At 36.1% G+C, this 18,770-nt stretch overlaps 1 protein-coding gene and 2 pseudogenes across 1 annotated transcript; all 3 read left to right on the top strand.

Annotated features, from left to right (window-relative positions):
* The first annotated feature begins 448 nt into the window (after positions 1 to 448).
* Positions 449 to 2,586, top strand: LOC132270816 (7-deoxyloganetic acid glucosyl transferase-like). The gene is made up of 2 exons (XM_059772023.1): positions 449 to 1,029; positions 1,176 to 2,586. Exons 1-2 carry the CDS (start codon positions 519 to 521, stop codon positions 2,099 to 2,101), a joined length of 1,437 nt encoding a protein of 478 aa, XP_059628006.1. The 5' UTR covers positions 449 to 518; the 3' UTR covers positions 2,102 to 2,586.
* A 1,208-nt stretch (positions 2,587 to 3,794) lies between these two features.
* Positions 3,795 to 5,793, top strand: LOC132269874 (7-deoxyloganetic acid glucosyl transferase-like; annotated as a pseudogene).
* A 5,633-nt stretch (positions 5,794 to 11,426) lies between these two features.
* Positions 11,427 to 13,460, top strand: LOC132270815 (7-deoxyloganetic acid glucosyl transferase-like; annotated as a pseudogene).
* Positions 13,461 to 18,770: the final 5,310 nt, after the last annotated feature.

The following is an 18,770-nucleotide window of genomic DNA, read 5'->3' as shown; positions in this document are numbered from 1 at the left end:
GTCTTTATGTGTTGTAGATGCTAACGATTTTTTTTTTTTTTTTTTTTTTTTTTTTTTTTTTTTTTTTCACAACATACTCATAATTCAAGGCAAGATTTAAATGTGCAGTTTGAAAATGAGACCTCAAGAATTTACCCACTGAATTTTTGCGAAAACCTCTATGTCCCTTAACAAAGGCATATAAATAAGCTCACCCTATTATGCATTTCTAAATCCGCCCTTATTCCTAAGAGCAATTAATATTGTAGACGTTGGGTGGTTCAAATTTGTTGGCTTAATGATGTGTGGTCAATAGAACAAAATAAAAGGTGTGTTGGAAAACCATTTGGCAATTGAATGAATGGTGTGCACATGGTTATTGTTTTAAGGGTCATTTGTCCCATATTGAATTCGAATGAAAAAATAATTAGGTATAAATAGATGGGTATATAGTACTATCCAATAATTTGAATTTTTCGGTAAATGGATAATCGTTCATCAAGGTCCACACCCAATCTTGGAGTATCGGAAAACTTTAGATGGATCACCAACCAACACTCCCACCTCACATACTCCTGTTTCCTCTGCCCCTTCAGGGCCATGTGAACTCCATGCTGAAGCTAGCCGAGCTTCTCTGCCTTCAAGACCTCCATGTCACCATGCTCGTCTCCGACTACTGCCACAGTCGCCTCCTTCGCCACGGCAATATCCAATCTGGCTCCCTTCTCCATCCTGCAATTTGCTTCAAGACTATACTGGATGGCCTTCCTGAAGACCATCCGCGTGTAGGTGAACGAGTTTTGGAAGTTATGCCTCCTGATGTAACAGGACCCCTTTTCAGGGAGTTGATGACATCCACTGATTTCTTGGGCTCTGAAACCCGGAGGCCTGTGACGTGCATCATAGCAGACGGGATCCTGAAGTTTGCAGGTGATTTTGCTTTAGAAAAGGGAATACCACTCATTTATTTCCACACCATCAGCGCTTCCTCCTATTGGGCTTCTTTCTGTATTTTTCAACTCATTGAAGCAGATGAAATTCCCTTGAAAGGCATGTTCTTGTGCCCCTACCCTTGTTTTCTTTCTTTAATGAGAAAATTTTCTTTTCAGTGACTAACCAACATGATCATATATATATATATATATATATATATATATATATATATTGATTCTCTATCTTGTTGTATATGCGTTCAGGAAATGGCATGGACTCACCTGTAACAAGTGTTCCGGGCATGGAAGGTCTTCTCCGGCGGCGTGATCTCCCTAGTTTTTTCCGTGCCAATGATATAAATGACCCGCATATCCAATTGACAAAGACTGGAATTAGAAAAGATCTTCTAGCCCATGCTGTCATAAAGAACACCTTTGATGACTTAGAAGGACCCGTACTCTCTCAGATGCGCACTCACTTCCCCAATATATACAGCATCGGACCATTGCATGCTCACCGGAGAACCAGACTCGGTGCTGAGACGATGTCAACCACCTCGGGTAGTTTCTGGGGAGATGACCGGAAATGCTTGACGTGGCTGGATTCACAGCCGTCCAAATCCGTCATCTATGTGAGCTTTGGAAGTATCACTATCATGACAAGGGAGCAACACATGGAGTTCTGGTACGGCTTGGTGAATAGTGGGCAGCGATTCTTGTGGGTCATACGGCCGGACTTTATTGCTGCCGGCGAAGATGGGGAGAGTCAAATTCCGGGGGAGCTGGAGGAAGCTACGAGAGAAAGAGGGTACATGGTGGATTGGGCCCCACAGGAAGAGGTGTTGGCACACCCTTCCATTGGTGGATTTCTGACCCACAGTGGGTGGAATTCGACTTTGGAGAGTATCACTGCTGGAGTGCCGATGATATGCTGGCCTTACTTTGCAGACCAAATGGTTAATAGTAGGTTAGTGAGTGAGGTTTGGAAGCTTGGTTTGGACATGAAAGATACGTGTGATCGAGTCATGATTGAGAAGATGGTTAGAGATGTAATGGAAATGAGGAAGGAGTTGTTCCAGGAACGAGCGAATCAGATGGCAAAGAAGGCCAAGCGAGCTGTGAGTGAAGATGGATCATCCTACTGTAATTTGAACCGTCTAATTCAGGACATAAAATCAATGATTGTGTGAGCATACATGTAATGAGATGTTATTCATATTAAAACTAGACTTTTGAAGCTAAGTGAGGATCTCAAAATAACTGTTACAGTTTCTCCCTTGTTCTATCACATGCACACTTCGTGAATGTGTCCGTATCTGGGGCTGTGTATCTCTCTCAATAACAAATGTGGATTAGTTGTATGTCTATGAGAAAATGAATGAGTTGGCAGTAGTGAACACTCCGGTACTCTTGAATTCTTGCATGCTGGCAAATATTATGGAACTCATAGCTCCACAGTACAAAAGAATTGTCTGGGATTGTGCACGCCATCTACCCCGTGTAGTTGTGTCCCCGAAAGTATCTATCCGGCGAATACGATGAATGATCTTTATTTATCTTGGAAACTTACTACTACTCTTTAAAATCTTTGAAAATAAAAAGCTTTCAATGTTCTTTATATGTTTTAATTCTAGTGAAGAATCTTGGGTAATTAAATAAAAATGTAAGATAAATAGTCAGATAGGATTGGGTGATAAATAGTCGGATAGCACCTCGGGTTGATAAGTACACAATGCCAGTATAATTGAAGGATTTTAGTGTGCATTTTTTATGGCCCATCTTTTGCAGTTCGGTTAGCATTTGAGTACTTCGTAGCTTTATATATATATATATTTATTTTTATTAGGGTAAATTACCTCAAACTCTTGAGGTTCACTCTAACCTGTCCTGAGGTTTTAACAAAATAATAATTAGGTCCAACCCGTTAATTAATCATTTAACTGCATCACAATAGTTTTTGCAATGTTAAATTAACCTTTCAAATGAATAAAGTTATAGTTTTATCTTTGAATCAATTACCCTTCAAATGGATGAAGTTATGTTTTTATGATTGTGGGGGAAAAAAAATTATTTTAAAGAAGTTAACATGATGAGAGGATAGAGTTATTTTTTATTATAATTTAATTGAGAAAGTTGCAAATCTCATAGATTCTTTTTATTATATTTTTATAATTTTATCAGGAAATAAGTATTAAACTTGTGTGGAAATTATATATTAAAAAAAAAAAAAAAAACTTATGTTTGCCAGTTAAACTTACGCAAATCATTTTCCTTCTGGTTATGGAATTCAAAACTTGCGGGCATCTTTTTCTTTCCTGATAAGGCTCACTTTTATTACTATTTTTCTAATGGGTCCTCCATCTCTATTCTTCTGTAGCCCCCATATATCTTTCTTTTTATCAAAGGTAATATCTCTCTGTGCATATGTATCTTTCTTTCTCTTCATCTTGGTCCTTCTCTAGCCCCTCCCCCTCTCTCTTCTTCTCTCTATTTTTTTAATAGTAAAGCAAATACATACACTTTTTGTTAACACAGGACTCAATCCCTTCCCTCCTTAAAGGATAGAAAAATTATAGAAAAATTATACATCTCCATCTATATAGAGAGAACATAAAATAACTGTTTGTGTTTCATGATATCAATACCCTAATTAATCATTATCTCTCAAAATAATAAGAAGTTTTATTTTGGAAAAATTATTGGTACACCTTATGGACCCACATAGACGTGATACCCTGCCCAATACAGGTTGTCTACTGTTACTATGTCAGGTACATCCCACAGAAATTGAACACTCTGGATTGGCTGAAGAACAAAAGACACCTAAAGTAGTAAAAATTTCAAAAAAGTGAAGAATCCTGCCCAAACCCAAAACTGCTCATAATTGGGCTAACTGAATTGTTTTATGTTGTGGGCTAGAGATGATGTGATTATAATTGATGACTTCATCCCGCATCCATCGTACATGTGAATCCTCGAGCACAAAGTCTGAAGACTGTAAAAAAAAAAAAAAAAAAAAAAAAAATGTCGGAAGACTGGAGCACAAAGTCATACATGTGGTAATATTTTTCTACGTAATGAAAAGACCGTTCTTTAACCATATCCAATGCACCAATTAACCTAGGCCCCACTTACACGAGGGTTAATCATAGCCTTCACTTGTGCACTGGAAAACACACACTGCATGGGAGAGAGTTCTCCCTCGGATCGCCCTTACATATCAAGCTTTGTAACACCATAAACCATACTCGAGTCTAAGTGGATTTTATATAGTGTATATATATATATATATATAACTGTGTTTCTGCTTAGAGTATCAAAAATCTTTCGATGGATCACCAATCAGCAACACTCCCACCTCACATACTCTTATTTCGTGCGCCGATTCAGGGCCATGTGAAACCCATGCTCAAGCTAGCCGAGCTTCTCTGCCTTCATGACCTCCATGTCACCATGCTCATCTCCGACTACTCCCACAGTCGCCTCCTACGCCACGGCACTATCCAATCTGGCTCTTTTCTCCATCCTGCATTTTGCTTCAAGACCATACCGGATGGCCTTCCTGAAGTCCATCCGCGTGCCTGTCTACGAGTTATGGAAGTTATGCCTCCTAATATAATAGGACCGCTCTTCAGGGAGTTGATGACATCCACTAATTGCTTGGCCTCCCAAACCCGAAGGCCCCTAACGTGCATCATAGCAGACGCGATCCTGAGTTTTGCAGGTGATTTTGCTTTAGAAAAGGGAATACCACTCATTTCTTTCCCCTGCATCAGCGCCTGCTCCTACTGGGCTCTTTCTGTATTCCACAAGTCATTGAAGCAGATGAAGTTCCCTTCAAAGGCATGTATGTTCTGCCACTCTTGTTCTCTTTAATATGACAAAAATATATTAATCACCTGTTTCCATTGACTAACTCTCATTATGCATTCAGGAAATGGCATGGACTTACTTGTAAAAAGTGTCCCAGGCACGGACGGTTTTCTCCGGCGGCGTGACCTCCCGAGTGTTTTCCGTGCCGACGATATCAACGACCTGCATCTCATTTTCTTTAAAACTGAGTGCAGAAAAAATCTTCTATCCCATGCCCTCATAAACAACACCTTTGACGAGTTAGATGGATTCATACTCTCTCAGATGCGCACTCACTTCCCCAATATATACAGCATTGGACCATTGCACGCGCACTTGAGTGCCAGACTCGCTGTTGATACGACGGCATCCTCCTCAACCTCTTCTGGTAGTTTTTGGGACCATGACCGGAAATGCTTGACGTGGCTTGGTTCACAGCCGTCTAAGTGGGTAATCTACGTGAGCTTTGGAAGTTATACTGTAATGACAAAGGAGCAACACATGGAGTTCTTGTATGGTTTGGTGAATAGTGGGCAGCGATTCTTGTGGGTCATTCGACAGGACTTAATCGCTGCCGGCGAAGGTGGGGAGAGTCAGATTCGGATGGAGCTAGAGGAAGGTGCAATAGAAAGAGGGTACATGGTGGATTGGGCTCCACAGGAAGAGGTGTTGGCACACCCTTCTATTGGTGGATTTCTGACCCGCAGTGGGTGGAATTCTACTTTGGAGAGTATAACTGCTGGAGTGCCGATGATTTGCTGGCCTTACTTTGCTGACCAACTGGTTAATAGTAGGTTAGTGAGTGAGGTTTGGAAGCTTGGCTTGGACATGAAAGATACGTGTGATCGAGTAGTGATTGAGAAGATGGTTAGAGATCTGATGGAAGTGAGGAAGGAAGAGTTCCGGCCAGGAACGAGCAAATCAGATGGCAAAGAAGGCCAAACAAGCTATCAGTGAAGGTGGATCGTCCTACTGTAATTTGGACAGCTTAGTTCAAGACATTAAATCAATGAGTTCAAGCTATCAGTGAGCATGTTTGTAATCGGATATTATTTATATTAAAATTAGAAATTTGAAAAAGCTCATTAAAAAAAAAAAAAAAACTCATTTACTTTGTTTAACATATTTTTCTTCAAGAAGTACAAAAACAATAGGGAAATGATATATATATATATATATATATTCTCCTGGAAAAGAAGTAATCAAATACAGATCAGTGGCTTGTTGGATTACATAATGGGTTAACAGAAATTAAACATAATGGTTACAGATGTGTTAATCCCACAATATATTAGGTTTCATTTGGATTTAGTGATTTGAAAGAAAAAAAAAAAAAAAAAAGAGAGATTCTGAAAATCATGTTTGCCTTAATAACTTTTAATGAAGTGAAAAGAAAGGATTCAGAGAGATTTGGAGGGATCGATCTCATGTACTATCCTCAAAAAAAAAAAAAAAAAAAAAAAATAAAAATGGTTTGGAGTGACCCTCTTATAAAATTTAACTCCTATCTTATAACATTTTATAAAAGAGTTATAATAATAATTTAATTCTTAACTTTTTTTTTTTCTTTTCTCTCCTCTATCATTTAATACTATTATTTCTCTTTCTTTTTTTTTTTTCTCATAATTTATTCAAATATTAATAAAAGTTATTGCTATCATTTCTTCTTTTCTTTTCTCTCGTGTTTATTCAAAGGAAGGCTTAAATCCACTATTTTCTTTAAAAAATTGGTGGTTTACTTAAATCAAGATTCTTCAATTAAAGAAAGTGAACCCGCAAAAATGTAATAAAAGCGACAAAGTGCAATAAAATCCTTTCAACTGTATCCCATTTAACAAAATAAGCCTCACTCCCAAACTCTAGAAGTGGTGACAAAAGAAACCCTGAACTTCGGACTTTGGTTGCAATATGCCCAATCCAGTGACCGGCCTATTGAATTTATTTAGTTAAACAACCCAAACATAATTAAATTCATACAGCCCACCTAAAAGGTAAGAGACCATAGTGCCCTTTTATTATCATTAGACATAACCCAGCCAAACGTGCCCCGTCATCTATCTCAATAATGCCATGGTCTATCTCTTATCTTTCCAAAAATCCATAATTTACGTCTTCCTCAATTTGTGGCTTCTAATTCTCTCCATCTCTATCTGCATGTATGGGTGTGTATATATATATATATATATATATATATATATATATATATATTGTTGAATCGTTCAAACATTAATTGCCAAGGGATGTGCGTCTTTGCCTCTGTATAAATACACACATATATAATGAAGTGAAAATTGTGTGTTGTGATCTACAATAAGCTATTCAGTACACACACTAATGCCAGAACTACCGAAAAATCCATGAAAACCACCGTTTCCAAATGACTGAAGCAACAAAGCTTGGTTCAAACCTGACTCTCCGACGCCATTCATTTAGCCGAATAGGCGCGCTATAATTGGCACACCAGACCGGCTTGGATCAAAGTATGATGAAGGGAGAAGATGAAGTGGGTTGTTATCAATATCTTTTTCCACCTTCCTTGCATTCTCAGTTGTTCAAGCTGAGCCACACCCATACCTCTCTTAGGTTGCATCTTCTTCTGAGTCCACTTGTTCAAGCTGAGCCACACCCATACCTCTCTTAGGTTGCATCTTCTTCTGAGTCCACTTGTTCAACTTTGATTTTCTCCTTCTACCATGTTTCCCATTTTCAGACCTTGTTTATTCAGACCCATTAAAGCCTTTTGTGTTCTGATCATCGCAAGCCATAAAATTAAGTAGCCATTAACAATCAATGAAGAAAATGGGTCTTAAGCAAGGTTGTTAAAATCGGGATTCCACTTAGAATCGTTTTGAACTCTGTAGAATCGGAATCGTAGAATCAAATCGTAAATCGTAAGATTTTACCAAATTAATAAAAATACAACTCAAACTAACTTTCTCAACAAAAATTATATTCAAAATGAATAAAAAATGAACCAAAAACACAAATATATATACAGATATATATATATAAATAAGTTCATATAAAATTATCAACAGATTCTTTTAAAATTTAATTTATTTATTTAATTTTTGAAACGAAAGACAAATTTTATATAAATGTAAATATTACATTGGACTTCAAAAACTTAAAGTTTGCGAAGCCTATTTAGCCCAGCTGTACAATAGAACAAGGAGAGCACAAGAAAAGTAAAAGGCCCAAGACCAATCTTTTTTAAGCAAGTCTAACCTAGGTCAACTTGCCATCTGAAGAGAGCGACATTCCCCCGCGGCAGACGAAGAGAGCAAAATTCCCCTGTTGCAATTCCCCAGCGGCAGCTCCTCTTGTCTTTTTTAGGTAAGCTCTCTTAGCCTCTTGTTCTCTCTTTCCTCCTCTTCTGCTTCTTCTTCATCAAAACCCTAGCATTCTTTTTGCCCTCTGCATCTCATTTCTTCTCGGAGCTGTGTTGGAGGCCGCGAAAGTGAAGGAATTGTTGCACTGTGGTAATCGATTTAGGGTTTCTTCACAATTCTTAAACCCAAAACAAGACCACAATCATGGATAATTTAGAATCGTTGGGATCGTATAGAATCGTAGGATTCCATGATTCTACGTACGATTCCGCGATTCGACTCACAATTCTGCACAAACCACGATTTTTCTGCGATTCGGATCGATTTGGGCATGTTGGATCGCAAAATCGCACGATTCTACGAGTCAGAATTGCAATTTTAACAACCATGGTTTTAAGAGAGAGAGATGCTTTTGTGAGAGAGAGTGTTTCTGTGCACAGTGGTTAAGTGTAACAAGGGAAGCTTGTCTCACATCCGTTGCGGAAGGAAAAATCAATGGGTATAAATAGGTAGGTATGTAGTGCTACCCAATATGTTAAGTTTTTGGGTAAATGGGTAGGTATGTAGTGCTACTCAATATCTTAAGCTTTTGGGTAAATGGGTAAGCGTCTACCCGTTATAATTGGTATCAAAGAGGGCATTTGTGTTAGCTTTTTCTCCGATACCACTTTCTAGTTTTTGCTCTGATACCACTTTGTTGAAAATAGTGGACGAGCTAGAGACACACACATGCAACACAATAATATGGAATAGGAATTGAAGAAAGGAAGACTTAGAAATATATTATATTATACTCATACTATTTCATCCTATTCTCTAACTTATTCAACTTTTCTCTCTTAATAAAATTGCTAGGGTACATGATTATATAAGCCTTGAGAACATATATCTATGAATTGTATATAAATGTCCATAACTCTCATTTCTCCCACTATCATAATCTTCAATAGGTATAACTCCCACTAAAATAGTATTTACTAGGCTCAACTCTCATGACTCTTGATTTTATATAACTTTCAACATCACACTAACTCCCACTAAGACAATTTACTACCCACTAACATATATGCTAAATTCACACATGCATCATGGATACAAAAATATTTAAAAATATTAAATATTAAAATCAAGTTTATTTTCAACAGTTTGGGTTTGCACTCCTGTAGACAGTATAGAGTGACCCGAGCCGCAACGAGGGTATTGCAAGTTCGGGTCGGGGAGAATGTAACAAAGGGGTGCTTGTCCCACATCGGATCCGGATGAAAAAGTGAATAGGTATAAATGGGTGTGTATGCAACATTACCAAATAACTTAAACTTTTAGGTAAATAAAACACCCACCTTTTATATTAAGGAATAAGGCTAGTGAGATGTCATGTTTTGGTTGATTCTTTTTATTATTGTGATCTGTACACACAAATTTTGTAATCTGCAAATAAAGAACAAAACTGGGAGCAAAAATAATAGAATTTTATTAATTTGAAAAATTGGAGTACAATCCTCTGTAATATTCTCTACAAAGAATAAAGTTCTCTGATTTGATCTCTTTTGTTGGTATTAAAGGGCTACATGAGCTTGATCTTGAATCACCGTGGAATTTGAATAAAGAACGGCACGATTTGATGTGCTTGTTGTTGATTATCGTGAAATTTAGATGAAGAACGGCACGATTTGATGTGCTTATTGTTACTGTAGAATTTGATGAAGAACGACACGATTTGATGTACTTGTTATTCTTCGCCTTCAGGTTTGGGTGTTGGGAATGAATGTTGACAGAGCTTCTGTATTTCTCTCTGGAATTTTTGGCCCTCCGAATTTCTGAGTTTCTGGACCTCTCTCCTCCTTCCTCCAGGCCTCTATTTATAAGCTTCTTGGATTAATAGGATGATGACACGTGTCCTCTCTTGATAAGGATAAAATCATAATTGAGCCGAGCCGACTATATTGTGATGATTATCTATAAAATAATTATTCCAAATATATTTTATTAGGAATAATTATCTTTTTATTGAATCATCTAAACTGGACTAATTAAATAATTTAAATAGATCAAATTTGTGTCAATTAAATAATTTAATTAAATATAAAACTCATATTTAATGGGTTAATTTGTTAAAACAAAAGTCTAAAATTTTAGTGCCTACCTGATGCATGGTAAAATTTTGTGAATGTGAACGAATAAAGGTCTTAAGAGAGATATGGATGGGTTTGCGAGGGAGAGTGCTTCTGTGCACAGTGGTTAAGGAAGGGATAAGACTAGTGAGGTGTCATGTTTTGGTTGGTTCTATTTATTGTGATTCATGGTAAAATTTTGTAAATGTGAAATAATAAAGGTCTTAAGAGAGGGAGGGAGAAAGATGTGATTCATGGTTTGTGAGGTGTGCACAAGTGGTTAAGGAAGGGATAAGGCTAGTGAGGTGTCATGTTTTGGTTGGTTCTTTTTATTGTGATTCTAGGTAAAATTTTGTAATTGTGAAATAAGAATAAAACTACGTCATTTTCAATAAGGATGAAAATGTCCTCAAGGAATTCCGGTGATGGGTTGGGACCGGAATAACTTTATCAGTCCTAAAACTAAACCAAATTTATAGTTGGAGGGGTAGATTTGTAATTCAAGAAATTAATTGCACTTGGGTAATAATTAAATGGGGGTTTATTGCACTTTATTCTAAAATAATATTATTAATTAAAAATTAATGTGAGAACTTTTTTGCACTAATTTGAGTTTTTTTTTTACCTCCAACAGTATTCTTGGGGGTGATAAAATGTGGGGCTCAGTGAGTGCGAACAGTCCTGTGACAGGCAAGGCTCTTGTACGAGCCATGTGTGTTCATAATTTCCACATCGCTTAATGTGAAAGAGTGAAATGGATTCATGAGAGCCAAAAGCAAATAATATTATGTGAGGTAGGACAAGGGCCGTTACAAATGGTATCAGAACTTGACACAGTCAGAACTCAGAAGTGTGCAGACGAAACGTTGGGCTCCCAAGGGGGTGGGATGGTGAGGCTCGGTGGGCGAGAGCAGTCCTATGAGAGGCGAGACTTTGGTGCTAGTTATATGTGTTCACAATTTCTACATCGTCTGGGTGTGAAAGAGTGAAATGTTATATGTATGTTAATCACCTTTATATGACACAACGCGATTTAAAATCGTAATAGCCGTGAACCTATCGTGAGAACCGTTACAGGAAGCCTAATCATTTCCACATTCTATCAAAATTATTGAAGGAAAAGATCAATTATTGACCAAGAAGACGTACAATGGGCACCAATAATTCAACTATCAAGCTCTACCACACCACAAACCATATATATACATGAGTCTAGGTGGACTTTGTCTGTGTTTCTGCCTTGGAGTATCCAAAACCATTCTATGGATCACCGACCGGAAACACTCCCACCTCACATACTCCTATTTCCTCTGCCGATTCAGGGTCATGTGAACCCCATGCTCAAGCTAGCCCAGCTTCTCTGCCTTCATGACCTCCATGTCACCATGCTCATCTCCGAGTACAACCACAGTCGCCTCCTATGCCATAGCAAATTCCAATCTCGCTCCCTTCTCCATCCTGCATTTTGCTTCAAGACCATACCGGATGGCCTTCCCGAAGACCATCCGCGTGTTAGTGAACGAGTTGTGGAACTTATGCCTCCGAACATAATAGAACCACTTTTTAGGGAGTTGATGATATCCACTAATTACCTGGGCTCGAAACTCGAAGGCCCCTGACATGCATCATAGCAGACGGGAACCTGAGTTTTGCAGGTGATTTTGCTTTAGAAAATGGAATACCACTCGTTTATTTAACAGTCATCAGCGCTGGCAGCCTGTGGCCTTGTTTCCGTATTGAAGCAGATGAAATTCCCTTGAAAGGCATGTTCTCCTACTCTTGTTTTCTTTAATAAGAAAACTAATGATCTAAAAGAAAAGAACTCTCTTTTTCAGCAACTAATTAACCACTTAATCATATGCTGCTCTTATTATGCGTTCAGGAAATGGCATGGACTTACTTGTAAATAGTGTCCCGGGCATGGAAGGTTTTCTCCGGCGGCGTGATCTCCCAAGTGTTTGCCGTGCCGACGATATCAACGACCAGCATCTCCAACTCGTGAAGACCGTATGCAGAAAAAAACTTCAAGGCCAAGCCCTCATAATCAACACCTTTGACAATTTAGAAGGATCCATACTCTCTCATTTGCGCACTCACTTCCCCACCATATACACCATCGGACCATTGAACGCTCACCTGAGAACCAGACTCACGGCCAAGACGACATCATCCTCCTCCTCAACCGATTTTGGCAGTTTCTTGGAAGAAAACCGGAAATGCTTGATGTCGCTTGATTCGCAGCCGTCCAAGTCTGTCATCTACGCGAGCTTCGGAAGTGTCACTGTATTGACAAGGGAGCAGTACATGGAGTTCTGGTACGGTTTGGTGAATAGTGGGAAGTGGTTCTTGTGGGTCATAAGGCCGGACTTCATTGCTGCCGGCGAAGATGGAGAGAGTCAGATTCTGGTGGAGCTGGAGGAGGGTACAAGGCAAAGAGGGTTCATGGTGGGTTGGGCCCCATAGGAAGAGGTGTTGGCACACCCTGCTATTGGTGGATTTCTGACCCACAGTGGGTGGAATTCAACTATGGAGAGTATAACTGCTGGAGTACCAATGATTTGTTGGCCTTACTTTGCAGACCAAATGGTTAATAGTAGGTTAGTGAGTGAGGTTTGGAAGCTTGGTTTGGACATGAAAGATACGTGTGATCGAGTCGTGGTTGAGAAGATGGTTAGAGACCTGATGGAAGTGAGAAAGGATGAGTTCCAGCAACAAGCGGATCAGATGGCCAAGATGGCCAATCGAGCTGTAAGTGAAGGTGGATCGTCGTACTCTAATTTGGACCGTCTAATTCAGGACATAAAATCGATGATTGTGTGACTATATATGTTTTGAAGACATTGGATGAACCGTACCCTTCTGATAATCTAATTTTATTGTGGTGGGTTGGAGCAGAAGGCAGTAGAGAATGGGGCAGTACCAGTGAGTGAGCCAGAGGAGAAAAACCGGGGCCAGAAAGTTGGATACGTGCATGCATTTGATGGCATTATGGTGAGGATGGAAAGCTATTTGGCTCAGCCACAATCACAACAAATAAAGAGACTCGTGTACTCATTAATCTACCTCCTTAAAGTCATGTTATTTTAAATCTGTATAGAGTCTCATATCAGAGGCTGTGTGTCTCTCAGTAGCAATGTGCATTAGTTATATTTGAAGTAGAAAATGAATGAGTTGGTCGCAGTGGCGTAGCCAGAAATTTCCTTCAGTGGGGGTAATATTTAATAGCAATAATATATATATATATATATATATAATTTTTAGCAAAACAATATATGTAAAAATTAAAACATTGATTCATAATATTTCTATTCAATACATTCACAATGATTTTTCACATTATTTATTATTGTTTCAAAATTTAATTCATTGAATTAAATATACTAAAAAAAAAATTAAATTCAATGAATCAAAAATAAGATATGAAAAAGAAAATAACTAAGTTACCTAATTGTTCTAATATATCACATATGTAAAAAAATAAAAAAAATAAAAAACCATGATAATCAAATCTAACCTTATAAGTTATAACAAGATAATTCAATCTATCAGAAATTTTAATAGAGTTGAATATGTGATTTTATTGATTTGGGCTGCAAATAAAAAATAAAAAAAAAAATTTCTAAGTTTTATTTAGAAAATAATAATTAATAACACAATTACACAAACTAAATTTTGAAAGAACAATAAGTCCTAAAATAATTTTGATAATAATAACGAATAATTTTTCTAATTAAAATTATAATATCAAATAATAATAGTAAAATTTAGATGATAAAAAATATATATCAGATGACCTGTCTGTTGCACTACATTGAGTCTCTGTCTACTGGTAATTCCGCTTACTTTGTTTGGATTGTGAAAAATGTTTGAAGACTGGAGATGTAATGAAAATAATCTATTTGTTTGTTTAAAGTCAAAAGTATGATAGAATATCTTGATAAAATTATTATTATTTTTTGGAAAGTGGAAAAGAATATAATATTTTGGGAAAGTGAAAAAAAAAATTATATCATCTGATAGATAACCGTGAATGAGATTTTAGTTATATATATATAGTATATATACGTGCACTGTCAAATTTTAGAGGCTTTTGGTTATACACACACACGCGCGCGCGCGGATTGTCAAATTTTAGAGGGGACAAATATACAAATATAAAAAAATTTCCATATAAAATTTTAAAAAATTAAAAGTTCAGTGGGGGGCAACTGCCCCCACTTGTCCCTCTGTGGCTACGCCACTGGTTGGTAGTGAAACACTTTATTCCTGAATGCTTGCACCACGATCCTGACAAATATTATGGAACTCGTAGCTTCATAATGACAACAAAATGACTGAATATGGGCGTCTTGGATTATACACATTGGTATCTTCTAAACCTCCAAGGGTTCGAGTCCCGTTAGGTATGTTTCTTTGCCAGGGGAAGAGAAAATAAAAGAAAATTGGATTCTGATCTAATCAAGAACTTATCAGTGATATCTGTTATGAATATTCATCATGATTAACAAATCCAGGAGCTCCTAAACACCCAACACTAGATGGGTGGTTCCTTCTATTAGGTACTGCATTCTTATTTTTTAATTTTTTTTTTCTTATTATTATTATTTTTTTTATAGTGATAGAACACAGCCAACAAACACACTACTATCACAATAAGGAAATGAAACCTAACCACTAGGCAAGGCAAAAACATCCCAAGACATGCATTTATTACTTGGCTCACTCTTCACAACAGGCTTTATACTAAAGACAAATTCTCTACAGGTCATAGGGATGATTCAAACCTATGCATTCTGTGTCGAAGTGAAAATGAAACGCATGAGCATTTGTTCTTTAAATGCAGTTATTCCTCTTATATATGGAATTATGTTCAGCATACTTGTGGTTTCTATTGTGGTGAGCGTAGTCTTACTTTCATAGCAAGATGGATTGACAATGTTTGGAATGACAAGTGTAACTCGATGGATGCTGTAGCTGCTAGACTGTGCTTCTCTACGACTATCGATCTACTTTATATGGAAGGAAAGGAACAAACGGACCTATGTAGGTAAGTCATCTGCTCCTCATGTTGTTTGGAAGCTTACTGAGGACTGCATTCGCGGCTGGCTTCTCTCCTTGAGGTTCAAAGATTCTAGGATTTCTCGGACTGTGGCGGCTGATTGGAGACTTCCTAGTCTGGTTATTGGCAGTGATAGTGCTGTTGATTGAGCATTGCTCTTTGTTTTGTTCTCTGTGTATTTCACCTTCGTGTTGCCTCTGTTTGTTGTGGAGGTTGTTAGTGCCTTCAGGCTTTGTTGGGCCTTAGTGCCTTTATTTTTTTATTTTTTTTATTTATTTTTTCTTTTTTGCTGTGTTTGGGCTGCCTTTTGGTAGCCTGCATTGTTTCTTTTATTTGAATAAATTGACTTACCCAAAAAAAAAAATTTGGGTAAACACGTCACAATCGAACGAAAAACAAAGGAACCCACGAGGGATCGTCAATATCTTATACCTTTAGAACATTTTCTGATTTGGAGAGAGGAGCTAAATGCACATTGGTGGACAAACCAATACAATTGCACAATAAAGGTTCTGAAGGATTTGTAACCTCCTGGTAAGAAAATCACTAATCTTTCCTCTCGTTTTCTTTTTCCTTTAGGTTAAAAGTAAGGAAAGTGGAAAATAAGCATGCTGCATTTGGCATTTGAATAACTTATATCCTCTTGAACACAAATGCGAATTATGAAACAGCAGGAGAGGCATCCACACGTGGACATTTACAGTTGTTCATATTTCTTTGTACAAGGATCAAATAAATAATTTCAAAGCATTCCAAATAATATCATTTGGCATTTCTGATTTTACATTTTCTCCCCCTCAATGTGAAAAAACAATCTTTTTCAAATAATAATCAACACATCATGCAATAAAGACATCTTATGTCAGGGGATCAACATATTTCATAAATAGATAATAGAAGACTTTTAACAAATGAAATACTGTGAATATAAAATATGTTTTTGGTGATATAATTATATGCATAAGAGAACAAAGTTTTTCGACCCCTTTGCTTGTTTCATATTATTTTGATCCCACCTTTAGGGATACAATGTGAAATTATACTAATAACTTCCACGGCGTTGATAGTTAATTCTACCATGCCTATATCCACTACCATGTCCATGATTGTGAAATGAGCAGATTTCACTTTAGGAATCATTTTCGATCTAGTGGGACTGGTAATATCACAATAAAAGCTCATAATTTTATTCTGTCATAATCAGACTTGATATCAACTGCACATAAATCCACGCATTCAGCGTGATCAGTAGAGTATTTCTTTGTCAATATATGACCTTCAGTAATATTTTCTCCACATCAAATATTTCATAAATCTACACACTCGACGTGATAACTGTTATTCTTTTCAACATATACTCATGATCAGTAATTATTTCTCTACATCATCTCAATATAACTGATTATAAATAAGGCCGAATTATATTTGTCAATAATTTCAATAATTATATTTGTCATCTCAACATATAAATAATTTTTATTTATTTATTTATTTATTTTTATTTAATTTTTTTTTTTTTACCATAAAATAAGTGGGTCTTTCACCATGAGATATTCAATTTTTAAGTTATCAGAAACTAGATGCAGTCCCAAGGATGTTGAATTTAATTTCAATATCCATAAAATGGATCTCATCAAAAATAATTGTGCCCAGATAACATAATCAAGCCTTTGTCACGTGTGACATGTATCAAGATATAAAACATGATACAAAAACATAATATTAAGAATAACATAATATAAAATTGAAGTACCATGATCACTATGGTGTATATAACAATTTAATTAAAAGACTAAGTATAATAAAATCCCAATGGTTATCATATAAATAATTTGTATTTTATTTGATTACTTGTAAAAATTGTCCAAGATGGTGATAGTATCATAGTTATAACTAATCACAAGTGACTTGGTAATTAATAATTAAATTTAAGTGCATGGTTTGATTCTTAAAGTAAACATTCGATCAAATCTCAGTCATACTTCACGAATTCTAAGTACTCCATATTTATAGCCAAGAATGACTTCGGTGTGTGCTAGGATCCTTAGCCGTTAGGAATATAATTCTTGGATTCTCATACACTAATAGCTTTAATGAGTGAATACGTACCTAATGGACTCCATATGTAATGATTATACAATAAATTTTGACATGTTATAAGAATCTATCCAAATACACGCACCATTAGACTACATGTAAATGACGGCTATATCTTTAAAAATTCAATTAACTGGTGATACTACTTCAACAAGAAATTTAATATATTTTTTATCTTAACTTTAAAATCGTTCTTTAATTGAATTAAAACACCCCCCCCCCCCCCCACACACACGCACGCACAGAGAGAGAGAGACAGAAAGAAGTGATCGAACCTCATATTGAATTATATGTGGAAAAAGGACGACAGTCAATGACACATGGCACATTCAACAAAAAATTTAAACATAAAAAATTACTCATCATTTTGAAAAGTTAGGAACAGAAATGAAATTAATCAACTCTAACTAGTAATATACCTACTTTTCATAATAACGATTAATTTACACATTAGTTGTCCCACCGCTACTGTCACAATTTTATTTTATTTTTCTTTAATTATGAATTCTTATTAAAAAAAAAAATGATCCTTCCATGTGTGTAAACTTACATATTATGAGTATATATAATAATAATAATGTTCAGTACTAGACTACTAGTTAATTTATGTGTAGATAAAAAAAATGGTGAAACCATATATAGAAAATAGAATAAGGGCGGTTAAATTATAAACCAACCAGATTCAAGATTTTAAATAATAAGGGTGATTAAATCATAAACCAGCTATACCAGATATAGAGAATAAATATAACAAGGGCGGTAACTAGATATAACTAATAAATATAATAAGGGCGGTAACTAGATATAATTAATAAATATAATAAGGACGTTTAACTCATAAGTACGAGATAAATTATTAAATAAAAAATATTAAAGATGGTAGAACCTATCCTTATAAATATGCAGATATCTCACTTAAATATTGAATGACATTAATATAAGAAGTGCTTATCCTTTTGGAGTGAGAAGTAAATTTGTTTCGGCAAAGCAAACAAACCCAACAATTTATTAAAATCAATATCACAATTAAGATATATGACTTGATATAAAGAGGAAGAGTGAGAATTTCTCTTTCAAATCTCAGTTAGATTAAAAATTCGTATTTATTATAAATCTAAACATAAAAGCAAGGAGTTATAAAAGATAACAGAGACAAAAGAGAGGAGGAGGAATGCTTTAGCTCTTATTCATTAATACTAGGAGCAATACAATCTTCGTTGAATTTATAGCCCAATTTTTATAATGGTGGTAGGCCATATAATAATATAATATAAAATTATATATTACATACCCAATATAGATTGCAAGAAGCCAAAACCTAATTACCCATTATTCTGCAACTTTGTCTACCACTAGGTCCACTATTATCATGATTGTTAGGTATAATTTTCCAAAAAAAATGATTGTT

The sequence above is a fragment of the Cornus florida genome, unplaced genomic scaffold (genome assembly GCF_030987335.1).
Source record: "Cornus florida cultivar Cherokee Brave unplaced genomic scaffold, ASM3098733v1 CherokeeBrave_3.0.0_Hap2_Chr08, whole genome shotgun sequence".
Classification (NCBI taxonomy): Eukaryota; Viridiplantae; Streptophyta; class Magnoliopsida; order Cornales; family Cornaceae; genus Cornus; species Cornus florida.
The sequence above is the reverse complement of the archived record's forward strand: the minus strand, read 5'-3'. Positions and strand labels throughout refer to the sequence as shown.